At 43.9% G+C, this 22,003-nt stretch overlaps 2 protein-coding genes across 2 annotated transcripts; both read right to left on the bottom strand.

Moving 5' to 3' along the window:
- Nucleotides 1-395: 395 nt before the first annotated feature.
- LOC101759841 (noroxomaritidine synthase) lies at nucleotides 396-2,234 on the bottom strand. The gene has a single exon (XM_004960688.3). The coding sequence runs from the start codon at nucleotides 2,208-2,210 to the stop codon at nucleotides 672-674; it is 1,539 nt and encodes a 512-aa protein (XP_004960745.1). The 5' UTR covers nucleotides 2,211-2,234; the 3' UTR covers nucleotides 396-671.
- Nucleotides 2,235-19,910: 17,676 nt separating this feature from the next.
- LOC101759432 (noroxomaritidine synthase) lies at nucleotides 19,911-21,749 on the bottom strand. The gene has a single exon (XM_004960687.3). The coding sequence runs from the start codon at nucleotides 21,723-21,725 to the stop codon at nucleotides 20,187-20,189; it is 1,539 nt and encodes a 512-aa protein (XP_004960744.1). The 5' UTR covers nucleotides 21,726-21,749; the 3' UTR covers nucleotides 19,911-20,186.
- Between the last annotated feature and the right edge of the window lie 254 nt (nucleotides 21,750-22,003).

Raw genomic sequence — 22,003 nt, 5'->3', positions numbered from 1 at the left:
TAAATTGTACTAATTACATAAGTATAATAGGGACTATGATTTGATACAATTTATCTTCATCATTTGAATGTTTTAAGTCTCTTTTGATACACTCAAATTGACATCGCCCTCTTTCGTTTCACTCTTGAGTATTGCAGATACAACTTATGAAGTCCAGGACACCGGAGGGCATATTGTATTTACATTCATTGTCTTTGTATGTTAGTTCCTCCGGTCTCATAAATGAAGTTTTTGATATTGAAATTACCTCAAAAACATAACTGTGATGGCTAGTTTTTGTCACAAAATATTCATAAAGTGAACGGATGCTTTTGATGAAGTTACTATTAAACATAAATGTACTCGTATACCTTTTACACATAGAAAAACAATTAATATGCCATCAAAGTTTCAAATAAGCTTAAGATAATCTGAAAACATCACTTATTTAGAAAGAGGGAGTAGTACAAACTATCAGTACTGAAATCAAAGAGTCTGTAGTTGGGTATGATCCCAGCTTTCAGATGGCCAGACGACGGCATCCGTAGACTTTATTTAATGACGAAAATACATGTTACGCTTCCATTTACTTCATTATAAGTTTGGATTTAACTATTTTGTTCAAACCATATATGCCAGGACTGAGTCGATCTGTAGTTGCATTGCACCTAGCTCATTCCATGTCACATTGATTACTCTCTCTGCTTAACCATCATCATGAGCCCGTTCTTCAATTGAAGAATGCACGACAGCTTTGGCTCGATGCTCTGCCCTTCCAACACCTCCATATCAAAGTTCCACACCACCGCGGCAACGATGGTCTTCATCTGCGCAATTGCTATGTCCTTGCCAAGGCACATCCTCGGCCCTGTGTTAAACGCCATGAATTTATTGGACGGCACGTAACGCAGTTTAGCACCGTCCTCGGACAGCCACCTCTCCGGACGGTACACATGGCAATCCTTGCCCCACAGGGATTCCATTCTACCCATGGCATAGATGGAGATCAGGATGGTTTCACCGGAGCACAACTGGTGACCACTTGGGAGCACATCGTCGGCTAGCACCACCTTGCGCTCGATCGGGCCTGGTGGGTACAACCTGAGCGACTCCAATAAGGCTGCCTGAAGGTAGACTAGGTGTTCAGTCTCCTTTGGATCAAAGACGACCATACTGCTGATGCTATTGGAGGCGAGAGCAGTGGCCTTGAGTGATGCGATGGGTGCCAGTTCCTTGCGGATGCAAGAGACCACACGGGGGTTCCTGGCGAGGTTGTAGAATACCCACGGTAGCGTGGTACCAACCGTGTCCCGCCCGGCGATCATGTGAGCGATGAGTACATTACGTAGTAGGACATCGTCTCTGCCCACTGATGGGTTAGCAGAAATAATGTCCATGGCCAACACATCATCAAGGATATCGGTGCACCTGGCTTTCGACTTCTCAGTCATCTCCCTGATGAAAGCATGCATCACTGTTTGCGCCATGGCCAGCTTCCTCTCTGGACCGATGTTTAGCCGTCTCATCACCTTCCAGAAACAAGCCGGTATGGTGTGCCGGAATAAGCCGACCTCCATGAACGTGTCCATGGCGGTTGCAACATGGATAGACGGCATGCTGATGGACAGGCAACCCGGGTCGACACCGAAGATCGGCGTGGCAGTAAGGTCGAACACCAACCTTGTGATCAAATCCTGCATGTCGAACGTTGTCCTGGTGCTCCCCATGCGGGTCAAGAACGGGAGGAGTCCGTTCACCACCTTGTCACGGCAGCAACTTGCCATCAAGGCAAGTAACCGTGGATTGCTGAAGATGTTCTGGAACATGGCTCTCTGCTGGCGGACGGCCTCACCATCAATGGTGAAGAGGGTGCCGCTAATGATGTCGAAGATTTCAGCAAAATCCTCGCCCTTGGGGTAGTTTGCATGGTTGGAGGTGAAGATGTGCCGGACGTTTGCCGGTTCAGCGGTGACGAAGAACCGCATGCCACTTGCTACCGGCCCTCGCGCCTTGAAGTTACACCCGTTGGTGGCAAGGAAGACAGTGAGTACGTCGTGGAAGTTGTGGAGATTGGCAACGATGGAAGGGAGCATGCCCACAACCGGCCAGTCCATGGGGTACAACGGGTTTCTCAGCCTCCAGAACTTAATGTACATGCACAATGATACAACGAGAAGTGTGGAGATGACTAGTTCTTGCAAGTAGGGCAACGCCATTGCTTGCAATGTCATTTGTCTATAAGCTACGAGCCTACGACTGCGAGTAGATTCTGTGTGCACAAGAATTGAAGTTTAGGACGTCTAAATTTATAGAGAAACTTTTCATCTTCAGGACAGGTTCGATATCAAGCATTGAATTCAGTTCCATGGAGGATCACTATCTTGATGGATGCCACATGTCTTATCTCAATCATCCCTTTAACTTCTCATTACTCCCGTATAGTTACTATCTTTAACGAGCATTGAATATGGCTCCATAGGGTTGGATTCACATAAAGCTCGAACAAGAAGAGAGTACAAGACCATACTCCTAGATGATCGTGGAACCAATATTTTTATTGAAATAAAAGGAAGGATTATTAGATATCTAAATGGTATATACTTCAAACCAACTACCTCCTAGTTCCATCGAAGTACGGATTTCATTCAACAGTTGCAAACTTGCAATGCCTCCTCACCTAACAAAAATATGTGGAGTAAGAAAGTTGTTAATCCTGAACATCTACCACTGATTTGAATCTTACCTTTTGATAAACATTCTGGATTTTTATGTACGATTTTGTTAATTTTTTAGGAAATTTATGATTTATATAATGAGCACGAAAAGTTAGAGGCACGGATCTGAGCTGAATATCAAAGCTAGTTTTTAGATGTGATACTAGCCTTTATTTGTATCGATGGATATCGTTATCTACAGTCACTAGCAGTTGCTTTCGCGCACTGTACCTGAACACTGCCAGATTTCTATCGGTACTTATCTTAAGGAACTGCCCCTGGAAAATACACTTCTCTTAAGGAACCGCCCCTAGTAAATGTGTGCATTTCTACTTGTGGTTAGGAACCACGGTGGATAAATCGTCTTATGCGTCGAGGAAACCTTGCACTCACTAGTGGAAATATGAGCATTAGTTCTGCTTGGTAAGCCTCATATCTCTCGAAAAATCAACCGAAACTAATCATTCAGGACTAAAGGTCCCTCTCATCGTCGTCGTGCTCCTGTGGCGGGTTGTCGCCGTGCTACTGCCGCGCCACTGCCCGCAACTTCACGGCAGCGCTATGGCGCTACGTCCACGCAGTGGGGTCGTCCCGTTACGGCGGCGCTTTCTCGTCGGTATCCCACTCTGACGCCAGCGACCTTGGGTGGCCATTGCGCTCGTCGTCGTGATCGCGCTCCAACGCTGCCGACCTCAACCTGCTATCGCTCGTGGATGGTCGCTGCGGAGCTATTGTGGGCTCCCCGGTGCGTTCCCGTTCTCCTCCGACGGTGGGGGTGGCTTCCTCCACCCTCACGCCCTCGTCACCGCATCAAGAGTTGACCTTGATTGTGACCCTTCCAGCTGATGGGTTCGACTCCGACTCCCAAACTGACGGACTCATCAGACGACCGGCGCTGCGACTACCACACGCCCTTCCCCCGGGGTGATACTCTACGCATCTTTCACCGCGCTGACAACACCTTCGCGTGCCCTGTCTACCCCGGAACGAGGCATCGGTGGGGGATCCTTAATGAGGTCAAGGACCACGTTCTGGGTCCACCCCCTGAGGGGCGAGAACCATAAGAAGTGGAGCCGCCACCACGTCATGGCCGGGAACGAGGGGTGAATGGAGTGAGCAAGCCGCGCTAGTGGAAGATCAATGTTGTTATCTTTGCTATGCTGTTAATTAGTAACTTTAGATTTAGATTTTGTTGGAACCCTGGCCAGCTGTTATCTTTGCTATGCTGTTAATTAGTAATTTTAGATTTAGATTTTGTTGGAACCCTGGCCATCTTTGCTATGCTGTTATCTTTTATTTGTAAGATCAATGGAAAGATCGATCCCCTATTTTCTAGTTCGAAGATCAATCCCCTTTTATCCTGCTTTATTTGCTCTGTGATGGGACATCAGCAAGAATCTGTTCATCTTCCTTGGTGCTTTTGGTTTTCCCTAGTCATGATGTTGCATGATAGCCTGCCATGCCATGTCTTGTCATGTGATTATTTATTCTTATCCCACCGCACCGCAACGGACTAGAAACAATGACTATGTTGTACTGTGTATTTAGAAACAAATGACTATCTTACCTCATCGCTTTTTTTAGTGGCTGAAAATCAATATGTGACGAAAAGTTTAGTCCGTCCTATTTGCTTTCCCAACAATGGATCATACATTTGTACCTCACCAAGAATCGCTATTTTTGATCATTGTACCGATGATGTATTGTCACTTTGCCAATCGAATTGCATGATTTCATTTTGTTGTTTCCAAGAGTTCAAATCTCTTCCTAGGAAGATTAATTAGATCGTTTATCTTTGCTATGCTGTTCTCCTACTCACATAGCTCGAGAGGCCAAGATGGATCGAATTTTATGTTTTGTTTAATGTGATTGTAGTTGAAATAGTGCATCATTTTTTTAAGGTTGAAAATCAATATGAGACGAACATTAACAAATAATGTAATCCTATTTGGCTCTCTCTCAAAACAAAGGAAATCCTTACTCACATTGCCAAAATTCAAACCATTTTTCCAACAAAGGATCCAACATTTTGGTCCGTCCTATTCACTTTTCCTCTAACGGATCATACATCCGTACATATTTTTCCTAAAAATTGTAATGAATTCTAATTTGTACCCGAGGATTAACGTGGCAACCGTCCATGTTCCAGCATCGTGTAATATCACATCCTCCACGTCCACACAGCCGGTCTTCCTTAGTTCTCGTGTAGGCATGCTCTGTCAAGGAACGCACGTCCACCAGTGGCCCCACTGTCCATTTGCACCTATTATCCTTAGAACAACCTAGCAAAGTTAACCAAATGCAAGTAACTAATAACTAATTGTACTTTTTTAAATCTGAACGGCTAAAAAAAGGGGGCCACGATGGATCAATGGCTAGATATTTTCTCTTTCTCGTTGACGTGGGATTTTCTAGAGCATCTGTGATTACTATAGGTATAAATAGATAGATCCGCATAAACAATATAACTTTTACATACCGGCAAACCTACCACCAATTATACATACGGTTTATGTACATGCTTTTTATACCAGTTTGTTTTGACCCTTCATATATGACTTAACGGGGACAGAGAGACTTGTCTCATGAATTTTAATGTGATCAAATGGATTGGATTTATATAAAATGATGTATTGCTCACTTCAAACACTTCCAATAGAGTCAAAGATATATATCGGCTCTCAGCACTTGCATGCTTAATTCTGGAGGTGTAACCCACCGTGCGTTTCTGTACTATCTAATTTCATCAATTTCTCCTTCATCATCTGCTCCAGTTACAGATACAGAGGCCCGGTCATGTCCCTTGTAGATGTATTTGAACAGATACTTAACGGCTCTAATGCTTGAGCATACATCAACATTTATGTGGCAGTTGAAAAAGTGCAATAGGTATGGGTTGTAAGGAACAACCCATCTGTTATCTAGTTTACAGTTCCGGACTGTTTCAGTGCGACCGTCATTTCTTCTTCTATACCATGGGTAGGAGTCCTTGCCTTGAATTGTAGTTTCATTAAATGGTCTTGGATAATTGTGTTTGCAAGATGCTCGATTCTTTGTGCAGGGCAATTTCTGTTTAATATGCCGCAAGGACCATGCATCATATGTTTGATGACCATTTTATATAGATCTGGATACTCGTGCTTGTCTGGCAGCTCGGCATAGATTATTCTGTCATATTGCTCTGGACATGTATACTTGTATTTTCCGGTCATTATCAGCAAAAAGTGTGCATGAGGTAGGCCTCTCTTTTGGAACTCTACAACATAGGTATATGCCTTTACCTTTCCAAGAATGTGCTTTTTAAACAATTGATTCTTCATTTCTTCTAGTTTTGCCCCGAAAACCCTAACCACGAGATCTGGGGGATCTTGAGGAGTTTGTGCAAACTCTAGTTCTCGGGTGATCTCTTCCCAGTTTGGGTTGCAGGTCATTGTTAGGAATATGTCTGGCTTTCCATATTTGCTTACTAAAGCCATAGCATCTAGATATCGTCGCAATTTATCTCTTGGCCCTCCAATAAATGATGATGCTAGCACCGTTCGTTTTCCTACTTTATCTCCCTTTTGTTCTCCTTCTTGAATGCTATCCAGGAGGCCTTTGTATAGATCTGCCCTTATTTCTTTCTGATGATGCCATATGAAGTCCAATCTGGAGCTCTCAATCTTGATGTATGAATCAACGGCAAACTGCTGAAAAAGTCTACCACCATGCAATATTGGGTTGAATATGCTTGGTCTTGCATGGAATTTATAGCAGTAATATTCTCTCATGGTTACCCACAGCTTACTGCTTGAATCTGTGTAAGAATTGGAACGCTAAAGTTAGAGGAATATTTATGTAGTTGTTTCATATTAGTAAACTAAATTTAGAAGACAAAAGTATATGAAATTCTAACCTGGGTCGTTGTCACTATTGTTGCGATCAACATTATCATTTCTCAATTCTTCCAATATTGTATTGGCCCTTGGGATATTTCAATGCCAACCGAGTTCAGCTCTTGGAAAGAATAGAGGATAAGATAATGGATCATAGCAGCCATAGTATGATTTGATGCCTTGTATTTCGTTGTTGTTTCCATGTAGTATTACATTCTTGTCAAAGGTATTTCTTCTTTCATTTCCCTTGATCCACACTACAGCTACCTCTAAAGTTATTGGTGCATTGTATGGTTTTTGGTCTAATCTTTGGTCAAGGTTCAAGATCAGCCTGTAGTCATCAAGTTTTTCATTCTGTCCCAAACTTCTAAACTGTTTAGATTATGGGTTTTCACGTAGAATTTGTGTTAAAATTGTGACTACATGTTTGTCTTGCTTGTACTTTTCTTCACGGCAGCATCGATACTGATGCTCTAGGCTTGGATCATCATCGTAGAAGTACAACTCTAGATGCTTTGGATCTGAGCAACTATTTCCAAATGATTGTATATCGTGATACATCTGGCCATGAGCTCGAAAGGTGTAAATACCAGCTTTTTTCATGTCAGTGGTCGCACTGTCTAGGTGGCAATAAAGAGATGTAAATGAGAAGTGTCCATTGAAAAATCTTATATTGTTCCAAAAATGTCTTGCATCAGAATCGTTGCTTGTCCAAAGTCTCATGAGTTCAGGAGGTGTCTCTTGATTGGCTAATCTAATATGTCGTTTTCTGCATCATAACCCCTCAGATTCATACTCAAATTTCTTTGCATTACAGTATATGCAAATTTTTTTATTTTTCAGCATGTTTGTGTCGTCTAGTACGTTGTTGTAGACAATGTCATATGGATTTGAGATCTTTGTAGTAGTTTCTTCGTCTTCTCTGATTTCGATATCCACATCTGTGTCCAATTTTGTTGAATTTTTTTTATATAAAATTTTTTAGGAAAGTATTAACATAATGATGGAAGGATTTTTTTTAAAGTATTGAAGCATACCTTGACATGAGAACATGTAATCATCCTCGTTCGTGTCTTGTTCAAATATCACTCCATCATTATCTGTACAGATTTTTGTGAATACATATTTTTGTTTCTTTTGTATCATGTGAGAATTTATACTTTGGAGTTGATAACCTTACCCTTATCTTTATCATTTGTTAGTTGTTTTGGGGCATCAATGCCTTCTATGGTTGTCCATACTGAAGAGGGTATTTCTGTTTGATTGAGATTGTTAGTATAATATATGGATGTATGTAGTCTATTCAAATTTTAAAGTATTGCATATATTGTATTGAAATGCGAAAGTTTTGTATAGAATTTAGAATATTACCGAGATTCATGATTTTTGCCTGTTTTTGCATTTCTATGTCATTGTCCTCTTCGCTCATGGTTTCATCTTCTTCTGATGATGAATAAACTGTCCCCTTTTGTTTTTTTATGATTTTTTTATTTTGACGGGCTAGCAATGTTTGCCTTTCTCCTGGCGTCACATGTTTCCTGTGTTTAACATTAAGGCTAGATGTATTGACTTCAACTAACATATTTGTTTCAATATATGCAGGATTCTCTATTGCAATTGAACCTTTCGTTGTTTTGCTGCTCCTCATTTCACGGTTAGTTATGGCTTGTTCTATTCTAGCTTTCTTTTGTTCTAGCTGCATATTTGCATATTTCTGTCTCTCTTTTGTGTATTTTTTTTGGTACTGTGTTGCATCTCTACCTTTCCTTCTATGATAGGCTTCATGTTGTTTTTTCAGTTTATCATGCTTTTCTTCATCTGTAATTTTGGCATAACGCTCTCTATCTCTTTTCCTTCTCTTTTCATTTGCATCAATGACTTGTGATTGTGACTCCACTACATGAGAAAAACAAACACAGCAGAAATTGGTATCAATTCTGTACAAAATCATGTCACTGAAGAAAATTCAAATGATGTTGTGATATTGGAAAGTCAAGATGATGGGATGAAATCCAAAGATTTAGAGTTTAATATTAACAACATGCATTGTGTGTTTGTTTTTATTTATCATCCTTTGACAATTTTCCTGCTGTTGGCACTTGAAATTACTACTGCTTGACATTTTTTTAGTTTTCCAATAGTAATATTAACAACATGCATTGTGTGTTTGTTTTTATTTATGATCCTTTGACAATTTTCCTGTTGTTGCCCAGGATGAAACACAGAAGGAAACAATCAGTTTACTAGAGCTCTACAGGTGGCAAAGGGCTATCAAATAGGTAAATCGACCTCTGGTACTACTGCTCATCTTCACTACCATTCTTAGGATTTTTTTCTTATGATGATACACGAGTAGAGCGTCTTACAGACAAGAAAAAAGAAGCCAGTTTTACTACTGTTATCTTATAATAAGAAGGTTTGGTTGATGGTCATTTGCAATTTCAACAGTGACTGCTAATTCAATCCTGATATAATTGTTGTTCATGACAGATCGATATGCTTCAATTATTTCATAATTAAAATTAGGTTGGATATTAGGAGATCCGTCCAGTGAAGTGGTCCTTTAATAAATTAAGTCATTCGAACCTCTCCGTAATCTGACTTGATTCTTTTTGTTCTCTTTTTTTTATTTTTAACCTTTTTTTATTTATTTTAAAAATAACCTCCGCGGGACTATATTTGCGGCAGATAACCCTTTTGGCCGCGCCAGACCGCCTGGCGCGGCAGGTAGCCTCTGCCGCGCCGCATGCACTGGCGCGACGGGCCCCTACCACGCTCGCGCGGTGACTCGCCGCGCCAGGTGCACGCTGACGTGGGCGGGCACTTGCCGCGCCAGCCCGCATGGCGCGGCAGAGCCTACGCTACAGCAGCGCGCTGGCTCCCTTCCTCCTCCCTCCCTCCTTTCTTCCTCCTCCGGACAGACCAGCGCCCCTAGCTTGTTGCGCCGCCCCCCGCCGCACCACCCCCAAATCCACCCAAAATTCGGCGATTTTGGTGGGGGTAAGTGGTGGAAATCGATCCCTGCTCCGTGTGGAAGGTATCCCCATACTTTTTCTCGTGTTTTACCGTTGCATTTGGTAGATCGGAGGATGTTTAGGTGACTTAGGGTTAGGTTGATGATTTCAATTTTGAATGAAATGCAATGGTATTTTGTGTTAGATGATACGTAGTTCAGACGCAATTGAGTCTCTGCCCGCGATATTGATGTGTAGAACTTGTTGAATATTTCGATATAGGTATATACTCATCGAATTGTGTGGTTTACATGACATGTATTTTTTTATATGTTCAATTAATTTGTCTCATATTTTTGTTCCTTAATATAGTTGCTATAGTTGATATGTTTCAGAGTTTGTATTTTGTAGATGGAGTGTTTACATTTTATCGAAATGATGTATATAGCTCGTTTGGATTACGTGTGTAAAGTTTATTTGTGTATTAATTTTGTAGCACTTGATGTCTAGGTGAGATGACGTCGTTTGGTTGTGAATACAAGCGGCGTAGGTGGTATGTCCGTATGTGGGCGAGTCCAATGGTGCTGGTCCCGTACCTCCTGCCCTTCCGGTACCTCTTTGTAGATGTGGCGTGCAAGCAGAGGTGAAACAATCAAGTCATCCAAAGACAGCCGGAAGAGCCTTCTATGTATGCAAGTGGACTTTTGATCCAATGCCTGCCGCACCTTGTGATTTCTTTCAGTAGATTGATGGACCCGACAAATATGATCCTAGGATCCGCCTATTCCCATATCATAGCACAGAGCTTAAACCATACCATCACTTTAGGCGTTGGGTTCCTCCTCCACCAAACCCACCTAGGATGACCGAGGAGGAGAAGCAGGAGGCTGCTTGTAGGCGTGTGAGGGATCCTCCCATGTGCAAGTGTGGTGTTCCTGCTAAGCTTATGCGTCCTAACTTAGAGGATCCACCTAAGTTTACTCCATTCTTTCGATGCTCGCTAAAGACTCATGTAAGTTTATTATGAGAATATTAGTATGTCATGTAGCTAGCAGTTATAATTTTGCAGTATATTGTTCATACTTTTACTTGATGTTATTGCTTGGAAGTTGGAGCAGCGTTTTCTAGCTACTTTACGTATGAGTAGTTCACGTCACCATTTTTTTGCAGGATGGGTGGCCGTTGTGTGATTTCAATGAGTATATATACGGCCCAATGGCAATGTGGCCAACGGAGGAGCAAGTGCTGGAGTTCGAGAGTGGAAAGGCACCGTGGCCATGTGTGTCCTCTCCTAGTGATAGATGCAAGTGTGGTATATTGGCAACACAAGGTGTGGTGCCTTCTGAACTTGGATATGGTTCGTTCTGTGGAAATGCACATGGCGATTACTGGGTTAGTAACTACTCGTCTCTTGTGTGTTATTAAGGTTGGAACTTGTTTCAAATTTGTAAGAATATGAAATTGTTGTTGCAGGAGGGAAGGACATGTGATTGGGAAGATTTTTCTGGTCGTTGTGATTTGTTATTAAAGTTGGGTAATACATCGGAACCATGGAAGTCAAGGAAACAACAAGAACTTAAAGAAAAGATTAGGAAGGAGTATGATGTGCCTATCCCTGACAACGACTTGCTTCGGGGGAAAATATATCAAGATATGGTGCATGAGACTGGAGTGGAGCCTGAAGGACTTTATGCGAGGGAAACTATTATTAAGTATTGGAGGCAGAATAGATCCAAGTATCCACGACCTCTAACTGAAAATGAGAAGAGTGAAAATAGGAGGAAGTTGCAGGAGGAGAGGGAGTTGGAGAAACAAAGGTTGAGGGAGGAAAGAGATCGCTTAGGTTATGTGGTTGATCCGAATGCGAAATACCCTAAGGGTTCATGGGAAGAATATTTGCAGCAGGTTAGGGTAAGAAAGAGAAGGATTGAAATGGAAGAGTTACAACAAAAAGCGGAAGAGGCACAGATGGAGACGATGAAGGCTCTTGTTGCCGATTTACCTGTTGGTAAGGTTAATGTCGATAAGAAAGGGAAGGGAGTTGTTGTTGCCGAGGATGATGATGATGATGAGTTACTATATGAAGGTGACTTGGACTAGATGAACGTGTTAATTTTGCTGAATCATGTTTCTCTTTAGTTGTGAAAACTATGTTCATTTATGAGAAAACTATGTTTATGTTTATTCTGAGAACTACGATTAGTTGTCAAAAACAATTTTCATTTGTGAGAGAACTATGTCCAAACGCATCAAAGTTTCCTCTCCGAGCTAGTAGTTAGCGCTAGAGTGTCAAAGAAACAGTAGTAGCTTCGATCAAAATTAAGATTGAACAAAAACTTGTGAAGAAGTACTGTAATATTTAAAAAAAGACAATACTCTTTCTATAATTACTGGTAGGGTCCGATAGAGCGTAGGGTATATCCGAGCATTTTTGGGTATATTTGAGCATTTTTTATCCGACCCAAGCCGGTTGGGATTTGGCCTGGATACGTTGGGGCGCCCAGAAGAGCAAAGCTCATTTTCAAAACTGGGTCAAGCGGCGCATTAAAAAGGGCTGGCCCGTTAAAAGGATGCTTACTTTGCGAACAAAGTTCAGAATCAATAAGGGTTCTCCGAACGAAGGGAGTGTACAACTGGGGCGCAACCCTACTTTTTTGTTGGAGATATAGAATGGAGTTCTTCACGAAGTTCGAGACAAAGGAAAAAAGAAAAGTTTCTCTATACCCTCTGCGTTTTGAGACATTATGGCTTTAGGGTCGACCCCGGTAAAAAAAAGGAATCCATGAAAACTAGGACTCCAACACCATGATAAAATACTATCCTCATGATTCAGTAGGGTTTCGTGGGGTGGGGGCTTGCCGCACCACGCAGAGTGACGCGACAGTAGTGCACTGCCACGCAAACCGAAACAAAGTTTCAGTAGGTGTCGGGGGGTGGAGGGGCTTGCCGCGCCAAGGGAAGTGGCACGGCAGGAATGCCGCTGCCGCCCCAGGCGGAGTGGCGCGGCAAAGTTGGGGTGCCGCGCCAAACGCAGCAAAGTTTCAGTAGGTTCGGGGGGGGCGGGCCTTGCCGCGCCACTCCGCCTAGCGCGGCAGGAGTGCGCTGCCGCGCCAAGCGAAACAAAGTTTGAGTAGGTTTTTTTTTTGGGGGGGGGGGCTTGCCGTGCCAAGCGGAGTGGCGCGGTAGGAGTGCGCTGCCGCGCCATTTGCACAAAGTTTTCAGTAGGTTTTGGTGGATGGGGGCTGCCGCGCCACTCCGCCTGGGGCGGCAGGGGTGCCCTCCCGTGCCAAATCCATTAAAGTTTCAGTAGGTTTCTGGGCTGCTAGACTACCGCCGACTCAGCTGCCCCAGCAATCCGGCTGATGAAACTTAAATAGCTTTTTTTGTTCTGATTTTTCTTAAACTAGTTTGAACCACGAAATTATTCCGTATCTCGTCTAGTACGCGATAGCCTACCAGTGCGAACATTTACGAAAAAATACACGAAACACAAGTATGTCATGGAGCAAACATATAACATTATACGGACAGAAATAAACCTAACATCCAACTTAGTCTTTTACACACGTGACAGAAATAAACCTAACAACCAACTTAGTCTTTTACACACGTGACAGTTCCAATAGTCTTGCACACACATATAACATAAATTGCACACCTAGTGCATCACACTTGAGATATGTAACGTTCAGTGTCATGACCGCCGCTCAACCGGAGGGCTAAAAGGATCTCTTGGGCGACGCTCCCTCCTTGGATGCGTGGGCAGCACATTGGCGCTGCCAACGTCGGTATGGTCCCGGGAAAGACGCCGCCGGCGTGGCATCCGGGTAGGAGGTGCAGGTTCCTATGGAATAATTGGGCACAAAGCATAAAATTTGTATGACACTTCGGGAGTGAACATTAACAATCTAGAATTGAATTTGGGGAAACTTGTGAATGTACCTGGCTGGACTCACCCTGTGTCTGAGTCACAGGTGGAGCATCGATCATGCCGGAAATCTCCAGTTCCTCACCATATGTAGGGTCGTCATCCTCAGACTGCTCACCTTCAGAGTCCTCGCTTGCCTGAGGGGATGCGGGTTTCTTGCCTCGGATCTCCTGCTAGGACCTGCAGCAGTGGACGGTGTTGCAGCCTTGGGGGGAGTCGCCAATGGAGTCCGACGTGATCCCGAAGAAGTACCCTGGCCATTGCCCCCGTGGTGCACATCTGAGGACGACATGCAGTTCATCCTCATGGCCATTCGCCTGCAGCTTTTCCGAATCCTCTGCAACATGTAAGCAGCATATATTCACGACTATGATATTGATAGGGTTACAAAGGTAGTACGAGTATAAGTGAAAATTAGGTTGGGCTTCTACCTCTGCAAACTGACGAAGCAGACCATCACCGGATCCGACGGCGTGCTCCATAACCACACCCGCCTTGTTTGAGAGCCTTGCAAGCTGCTGTCCCTGTACGCATAGTTTTCATTCCATGAGTGATCAATGTTACGATACTATGATTACAAACCGAAATCTTACCATGTAGTCGTGGAGAGGTGCACGCTCAGGCTGTGTCCCATAGCGTGTCACCGTGTCATACGCATCAGCTATGTCGGCGTCTGAGTCAAACGGTGCATCCTCAATGGGCACATTACTCCAAAATGGTTTCACTTTAGTTCTCGTCGATGTACAATACCATCGTATGTACTCATTGTTTGGTCCTGGTCGCCAGTCCACCTTCAGGATCGCATCCTTGCTTATTCTCCCACATGACGAGGTACTGACCATACTTCACCCTCCAATCATTCTCCTTATACCTCTTTCTGCGGTCGATCCTGCATCAGAGATTAGTGAAGTATTAGTATAACATGTTCAGTTCGTGTATCGAATAACCTCCAATAGTTATTTATTCCTGCATACTTGTGCAGCTGCTGCGAAGTCGATAATTCCAAAGGAGGGCACGGTTGCATCCTCCCAAACTGCCGCATCACCCTATGCAGCATATGAAACTCTACGACGTAGTACAATATCATTGGCGTCGTGCACCTCCACAGCTCTCTGTCTCTGTAGCACATCGGTGAAAATATGATGTGGCTTAGCTGCTCACGGTCGTACGGTTTCCATTCAACCCTCAAAAATTTTTACACAATACTTATTTCATCTATCATTATACGGAAGTGAGCTTAACAAACTCTGGTGAGCAAATTACCTGGTACTGCGTGACAACATCAAACTCGTTTGTGTAGGCCCTGTAGCGCCTATCAGCATTACCACGAACGGGCCGCACATGCTTCCACACATGGTAGAATGTGGGATGAGCATCGTCTCGATGCCATGGCTGAAATTGCAAGTCCAATTGGTCACATGATACAACAGTTTTCCGAACATTAAAGCAGAAAAGGGAATTAGCCATTGTGACTTACATCGACACGAAGACGGGAAGGTCAACCCACAGGCATTCGCTCCCAAATCCAAATCTGCAGCATATAGGTGCACCCTCCAACATTGGAATCCCTCGCGGTGCGCCTGTAAGCCTCACATAGCTGCCTGTACAGCCAGACAAGAACCGCTGAGCCCCAACTATAAAGGGCTATGTTGTCCCAATGCTGACCCAAAATGGGGAGAACCATCCAAGACACTGTATTCCCAGCTGCATCTGGAAGGAGGAATGTGCTGACAAAGTGCCATAGCCAAACTCAAGCATATCACTGCAGAACCCCGTCATTTGCTCCCGGAGGACAAACGTTGAAGTGCTCCCTCAACCATGCCGAGCTGACACCGGAGGTCTTCTTGGAGTTGTCTCCGTCCTCTGGCTCTGGTGGCCTAATCCCAATATGCATTTCAACCATATCATGCCAATTCTCATTCTGTATAATTCCCGTCACTAGCTGCCCATCCAGTGGAAGACCGAGTATCATAGCGACATCCTGCATTGTGATGGTCATCTCTCCGAACGGGAGGTGGAACGTGTGAGTCTCTGGACGCCACCTGTCGACCATAGAGGTCAACAGCGGTCCGTCCATTGGAGGGAGACCCGCGACAACCTGAACAGCGAGATCCAAAAAACCAGCTCTCTGCAAGTACTCCGCGTACCGCTCATCCCACCTAAGTGGTGAGTGCACTTTAGCCCCGAGTGGTTTCAAATCCTGCAAAACATTATAAGATTATTACAAAAATGAGAAGTCAATGCATTTGAGAATAAAGGGCTACTAAAGTGGTAAGTAACACAAATATGATATAAATGACATTTCCAGTATGAAATTGTTTACATTGTACACAAGCAAATAGTAACGACAGGCACATCCTCAATTTGTAAGAACATTTCATACAAAAATCTTGCAATTATCATCCTAAGGTATGCATTCATTAGCATAAATTACCAACCATTGTTAATAACTGATGTAGTACCTCATTTAGGTCCGCGAGGTGGTGGGCACGGTGCTGCAAGCCGTAAGCCGACTCAAGAAGAGGGTACGCCAGGGCCGCCATCCTAAAGAAACAACAAACAAGATCATTAGTAAAAAGCTTTATTATATGATAAGTACGGTAACTATCATAATTTACTACTATAAAAAAAGATAAAATGATAACCATGCAAAATACGAGCAACGCGCATACCCTATTGTTCGAAGAACGCGGCCTATTACTGTTCCCCCTAGATTTCGTGCCTTTAGATTTTCTATTGCGGCACGTGTAATTCCTAATGATCTTGGGGCACTTCGAGCAACGATTTTCCGACTTGTCCACATCAAAATCACCAGTGCCATAATCTGCAGAAAACCTCCCTTCCGACACGTCCATGTCGCCTGTGAAATGCTTCTTCTGCCTCCTTCCTACTTTATTTCTCATCAAATTGGGGTTAGGCACGTACCCTACCCCTTCATATGCCGGCCATTGTGACGGATCAAGGTAAGGTTGAAAGCTTGATTCCCATATTTGTACGGTGTGCTCCCTAGAGTACAACGGTGACATGTACAAGGGGCTTTCATAGTTAAGACCTCTTGCCTTGCAAGCTGTAATGAAGTGTGAACATGGAAGGTGCAACAATTGTGGAACATTGCAGGTGCACGAAACTTCATTCAGATCCACTCTGTAGTGTCGGCCTCCATGACTCTCACCCCCAATGTTAGTCGTACCGTAACTTCTTATAGAATACACCATCCTTTCTGGCCCGTACGGTTCTACTAAGTGGTGCACGGATCTAAGCTCAGCCTCTAATAAATAATCATCTGCAACTTTCCCAATTCTATAGCCTTCATCCAACATTGCACGTGCCTTTTGCTATCGGTCCACAAAGTAGGCGTTGCATTTTTCGAATGAGTATTCAATAATTCCAGAGACGGGCCTACTTCGGATGCCTTTGAAAACTGCGTTGAGTGATTCCGAGTAGTTCGTGGTCATAATACCCCAACGCATCCCTCCCTCATCGAAAGCCTACGCCCATTTATCCTTGTCCTCCATTTCACCCTTCAACCATTCTTTTGCGTCATCGTTCAAGTCCTTCACTAGATCTTCTAACTTCTCACTAAATTCTCTCTCCGTATGAACCTTGCATAATATCTTCAATTTTCCAATCACACGGTTGCTCTTCTGCCGACGCGACATGTTGGCAGCAAAGTGCCTCGTGCACCACCTATGCACAAGCGGTGGAAAACCATCCATGTGGTCCTTCGTACAATTTAGGAGCCCATGATGCCTATCTGATATCATACACACTATCCGTAAAGGTCCAAGAACATGTCGCCGAACAAGTTTCATAAACCATGACCAACTCTCATTATTCTCACTCTCGGCCAAGGAAAAAGCAAGAGGCACAAGCTACTATTTTGGATCTACACCAACTGCCATCATTAATGTACCATTATACTTGCCAGTCAAGAATGTACCATCCACAAGTATCACAGGACGGCAATGTTGAAATGCCTCACTACATTGAGGGAAGCACCAAAATACCCTTTGCAGTATATGCTTCAAAACTCCATTGTCAGGATGCATCATGCCACATGAGTCGATGCACCATTTAACCCCGGGATTGTAGTAGGTTATAGCTGAGAGTACCCTAGGAACCATGCCGTACGACTCCTTCCAGTCGCCCCAAAGCAGGGCAACGGCGTGTTGCTTCGCCCGCCAAGCCTTCGAATACTTCACACGGTACCCACTAAAGGCGAAGATGGACTTCACGAGGGATGGCACCGATGTCTCGCTGTCTTTACGGATAATGCCTAGGATACGCCGCCCAAGGTACTTTGCTGTGCACTGTACATGCTCTCATTTTGGCTGTGACGACCGACAAGTATGCGGTTACACAACATTTGAAATTCTCCATTATCCGGTGCTTGATATTAGCCGAGACCATACACGCCAATGGCATCCTTGCTTGCACATCACATTGTATCTTAAGTTCTTGTTAGAGTGAACTATGCTAAAAGGTCTATGTAACCTCACTGCGTAGTCAGCCAAGAAAAACTTCAATTCCTCAAGACTATTGAACTTCATCCCCTTCTTAATCACTGGACTCTCACCATAGAGATATTATCGACATCTACTACCCCATCTTCCTCGAATTCACAATCTTCAGAACCCATAGAGATATTATCGACATCTATATTTGCTTCATCCCTCTCAAAAACGTTATTGGGAAAATCATCATTGGCAATAGCCAAGTCAAAATCACGTTCTGTTTCACCTAACACGTGATGCAACATTTCTGACTCCTAGGTACCATTATGGTTCACTACTGCCACTTCCTCCCTCATGACAACATTTGGGTCAGGCATACGAACAATTTCGACTATAACCTCCAAACATGCAACATTAGCTTCGTGAACTACATCCTTATAGTGCTTCCAATTCGCATCGGATGCTAACTTCATGAGAACATAATGAGCTCTAGCTTTCCCACAATCAAAACGACCTCTCAAACTGATCTCATCCACTCTACATCCATACTTCCTCATTACACGGTCAACTAAATCACTAAAACTTGGAGGACCCTCGAAGAATTCAATTGATTCATTCATATTCTCTAACTCCCCATTTTGTTTCACAACACCACCATCAAAAAATCGAACTAAACGATCCATCTACAAAATACAAACATTTCACCATGTCATATACACTACTCATTGCACATATTCGACATATCAACTAGACACATTACACATATTGGACAAATTGCAAACAAAAAATATACATGTCATATCAACTACACAATTCAATGAATATATACCTAAATCGACAAGTTCTACATGTCAATATCGCGGGCAGCGACTCAATTGCGTCTGAACTACGTATCATCTAACACAAAACACCATTGCATTTCATTCAAAATTGAAATCATCTACCTAACCCTAAGTCACCTAAACATCCTCCGATCTACCAAATGCAACGGTAAAACACGAGAAAAACATCCTCCGATCTACCAAATGCAACGGTAAAACACGAGAAAAACATCCTCCGATCTACCTAATCATCGCGGGGCAAGGCGGGGGCAAGGCGGCGTCGAGGGCCTGGTTGACGTTGTCCATCATGCGGATTCGGCAGAAGTCCATGCCTAAGTAGCCGCTCTCCGTCCACAGCACCAACGGAACGAGCACGTACACGTACAGCAAATGGAAGGACAAAGACATACACGTACGGCAGCTGCCGAATCAATGTCTCGACTCTCGAGCTTATCATGTACGGACGGGGCAGACTTTCACCCTGAATGAGCTAGCGTGCACAAAGCCTCGATATGGTTGGTACGACTCAGCACAGAATCAGTCGTTACACGCTACTCACACCAATACCTTAAATACATAGAGGTGTCTGAATTCATTTGATCCAATACCTTGGCAGCCCATCACTATTCTAGGGTGCTCAGGTAGCTTAAGGAAGGAAATCAATAAAAAGGAGTAACCAAGGTTCCAGACACCGCATTAGTCAGGTGCCTCCTACCAAGGAAAAACATGCAAAACCCACATGCGCACTTGGATCAAGACACGGTAAAAAAAAAGTATGTTCCAACTTAAATAAATTGTACTAATTATATAAGTATAATAGGGACTATGATTTGATACAATTTATATTCATCATTTGAATGTTTTAAGTCTCTTTAGATACACTCAAATTGACATCGCCCTCTTTCGTTTCACTCTTGAGTATTGCAGATACAACTTATGAAGTCCAGGACACCGGAGGGCATATTGTATTTACATTCATTGTCTTTGTATGTTAGTTCCTCCGGTCTCATAAATGAAGTTTTTGATATTGAAATTACCTCAAAAACATAACTGTGATGGCTAGTTTTTGTCACAAAATATTCATAAAGTGAACGGATGCTTTTGATGAAGTTACTATTAAACATAAATATACTCGTATACCTTTTACACATAGAAAAACAATTAATATGCCATCAAAGTTTCAAATAAGCTTAAGATAATCTGAAAACATCACTTATTTAGAAAGAGGGAGTAGTACAAACTATCAGTACTGAAATCAAAGAGTCTGTAGTTGGGTATGATCCCAGCTTTCAGATGGCCAGACGACGGCGTCCGTAGACTTTATTTAATGACGAAAATACATGTTACGCTTCCATTTACTTCATTATAAGTTTGGATTTAACTATTTTGTTCAAACCATATATGCCAGGACTGAGTCGATCTGTAGTTGCATTGCACCTAGCTCATTCCATGTCACATTGATTACTCTCTCTGCTTAACCATCATCATGAGCCCGTTCTTCAATTGAAGAATGCACGACAGCTTTGGCTCGATGCTCTGCCCTTCCAACACCTCCATATCAAAGTTCCACACCACCGCGGCAACGATGGTCTTCATCTGCGCAATTGCTATGTCCTTGCCAAGGCACATCCTCGGCCCTGTGTTAAACGCCATGAATTTATTGGACGGAACGTAACGCAGTTTAGCACCGTCCTCGGACAGCCACCTCTCCGGACGGTACACATGGCAATCCTTGCCCCACAGGGATTCCATTCTACCCATGGCATAGATGGAGATCAGGATGGTTTCACCGGAGCACAACTGGTGACCACTTGGGAGCACATCGTCGGCTAGCACCACCTTGCGCTCGATCGGGCCTGGTGGGTACAACCTGAGCGACTCCAATAAGGCTGCCTGAAGGTAAACTAGGTGTTCAGTCTCCTTTGGATCAAAGACGACCATACTGCTGATGCTATTGGAGGCGAGAGCAGTGGTCTTGAGTGATGCGATGGGTGCCAGTTCCTTGCGGATGCAAGAGACCACACGGGGGTTCCTGGCGAGGTTGTAGAATACCCACGGTAGCGTGGTACCAACCGTGTCCCGCCCGGCGATCATGTAACCGATGAGTACATTACGTTGTAGGACATCGTCTCTGCCCACTGATGGGTTAGCAGAAATAATGTCCATGGCCAACACATCATCAAGGAGATCGGCGCACCTGGCTTTCGGCTTCTCAGTCATCTCCCTGATGAAAGCATGCATCACTGTTTGCGCCATGGCCAGCTTCCTCTCTGGACCGATGTTTAGCCGTCTCATCACCTTCCAGAAACAAGCCGGCATGGTGTGCCGGAATAAGCCGACCTCCATGAACGTGTCCATGGCGGTTGCAACATGGATAGACGGCATGCTGATGGACAGGCAACCCGGGTCGACACCGAAGATCGGCGTGGCAGTAAGGTCGAACACCAACCTTGTGATCAAATCCTGCATGTCGAACGTTGTCCTGGTGCTCCCCATGCGGGTCAAGAACGGGAGGAGTTCGTTCACCACCTTGTCACGGCAGCAACTTGCCATCAAGGCAAGTAACCGTGGATTGCTGAAGATGTTCTGGAACATGGCTCTCTGCTGGCGGCCGGCCTCACCATCAATGGTGAAGAGGGTGCCGCTAAAGATGTCGAAGATTTCAGCAAAATCCTCGCCCTTGGGGTAGTTTGCATGGTTGGAGGTGAAGATGTGCCGGACGTTTGCCGGTTCAGCGGTGACGAAGAACCGCATGCCACTTGCTACCGGCCCTCGCGCCTTGAAGTTACACCCGTTGGTGGCAAGGAAGACAGTGAGTACGTCGTGGAAGTTGTGGAGATTGGCAACGATGGAAGGGAGCATGCCCACAACCGGCCAGTCCATGGGGTACAACGGGTTTCTCAGCCTCCAGAACTTAATGTACATGCACAATGATACAACGAGAAGTGTGGAGATGACTAGTTCTTGCAAGTAGGGCAACGCCATTGCTTGCAATGTCATTTGTCTATAAGCTACGAGCCTACGACTGCGAGTATATTCTGTGTGCACAAGAATTGAAGTTTAGGACGTCTAAATTTATAGAGAAACTTTTCATCTTCAGGACAGGTTCGATATCAAGCATTGAATTCAGTTCCATGTAGGATCCCTATCTTGATGGATGCCACATGTCTTATCTCAATCGTCCCTTTAACTTCTCATTACTCCCGTATAGTTAGTGGGTGAGAAATGAAAGGGATGGTTGAGATTAGCAATTTGGGACACGTGGCATTGATGGGGGT

The sequence above is a fragment of the Setaria italica genome, chromosome III (assembly GCF_000263155.2).
Source record: "Setaria italica strain Yugu1 chromosome III, Setaria_italica_v2.0, whole genome shotgun sequence".
In the NCBI taxonomy this organism is placed as follows: domain Eukaryota; kingdom Viridiplantae; phylum Streptophyta; class Magnoliopsida; order Poales; family Poaceae; genus Setaria; species Setaria italica.
The sequence above is the reverse complement of the archived record's forward strand: the minus strand, read 5'-3'. Positions and strand labels throughout refer to the sequence as shown.

Coding starts and splice junctions, on each gene's coding strand:
- LOC101759841 (XM_004960688.3), bottom strand. CDS start 2,210: ATGACATTGCAAGCAATGGCGTTGCCCTACTTGCAAGAACTAGTCATC.
- LOC101759432 (XM_004960687.3), bottom strand. CDS start 21,725: ATGACATTGCAAGCAATGGCGTTGCCCTACTTGCAAGAACTAGTCATC.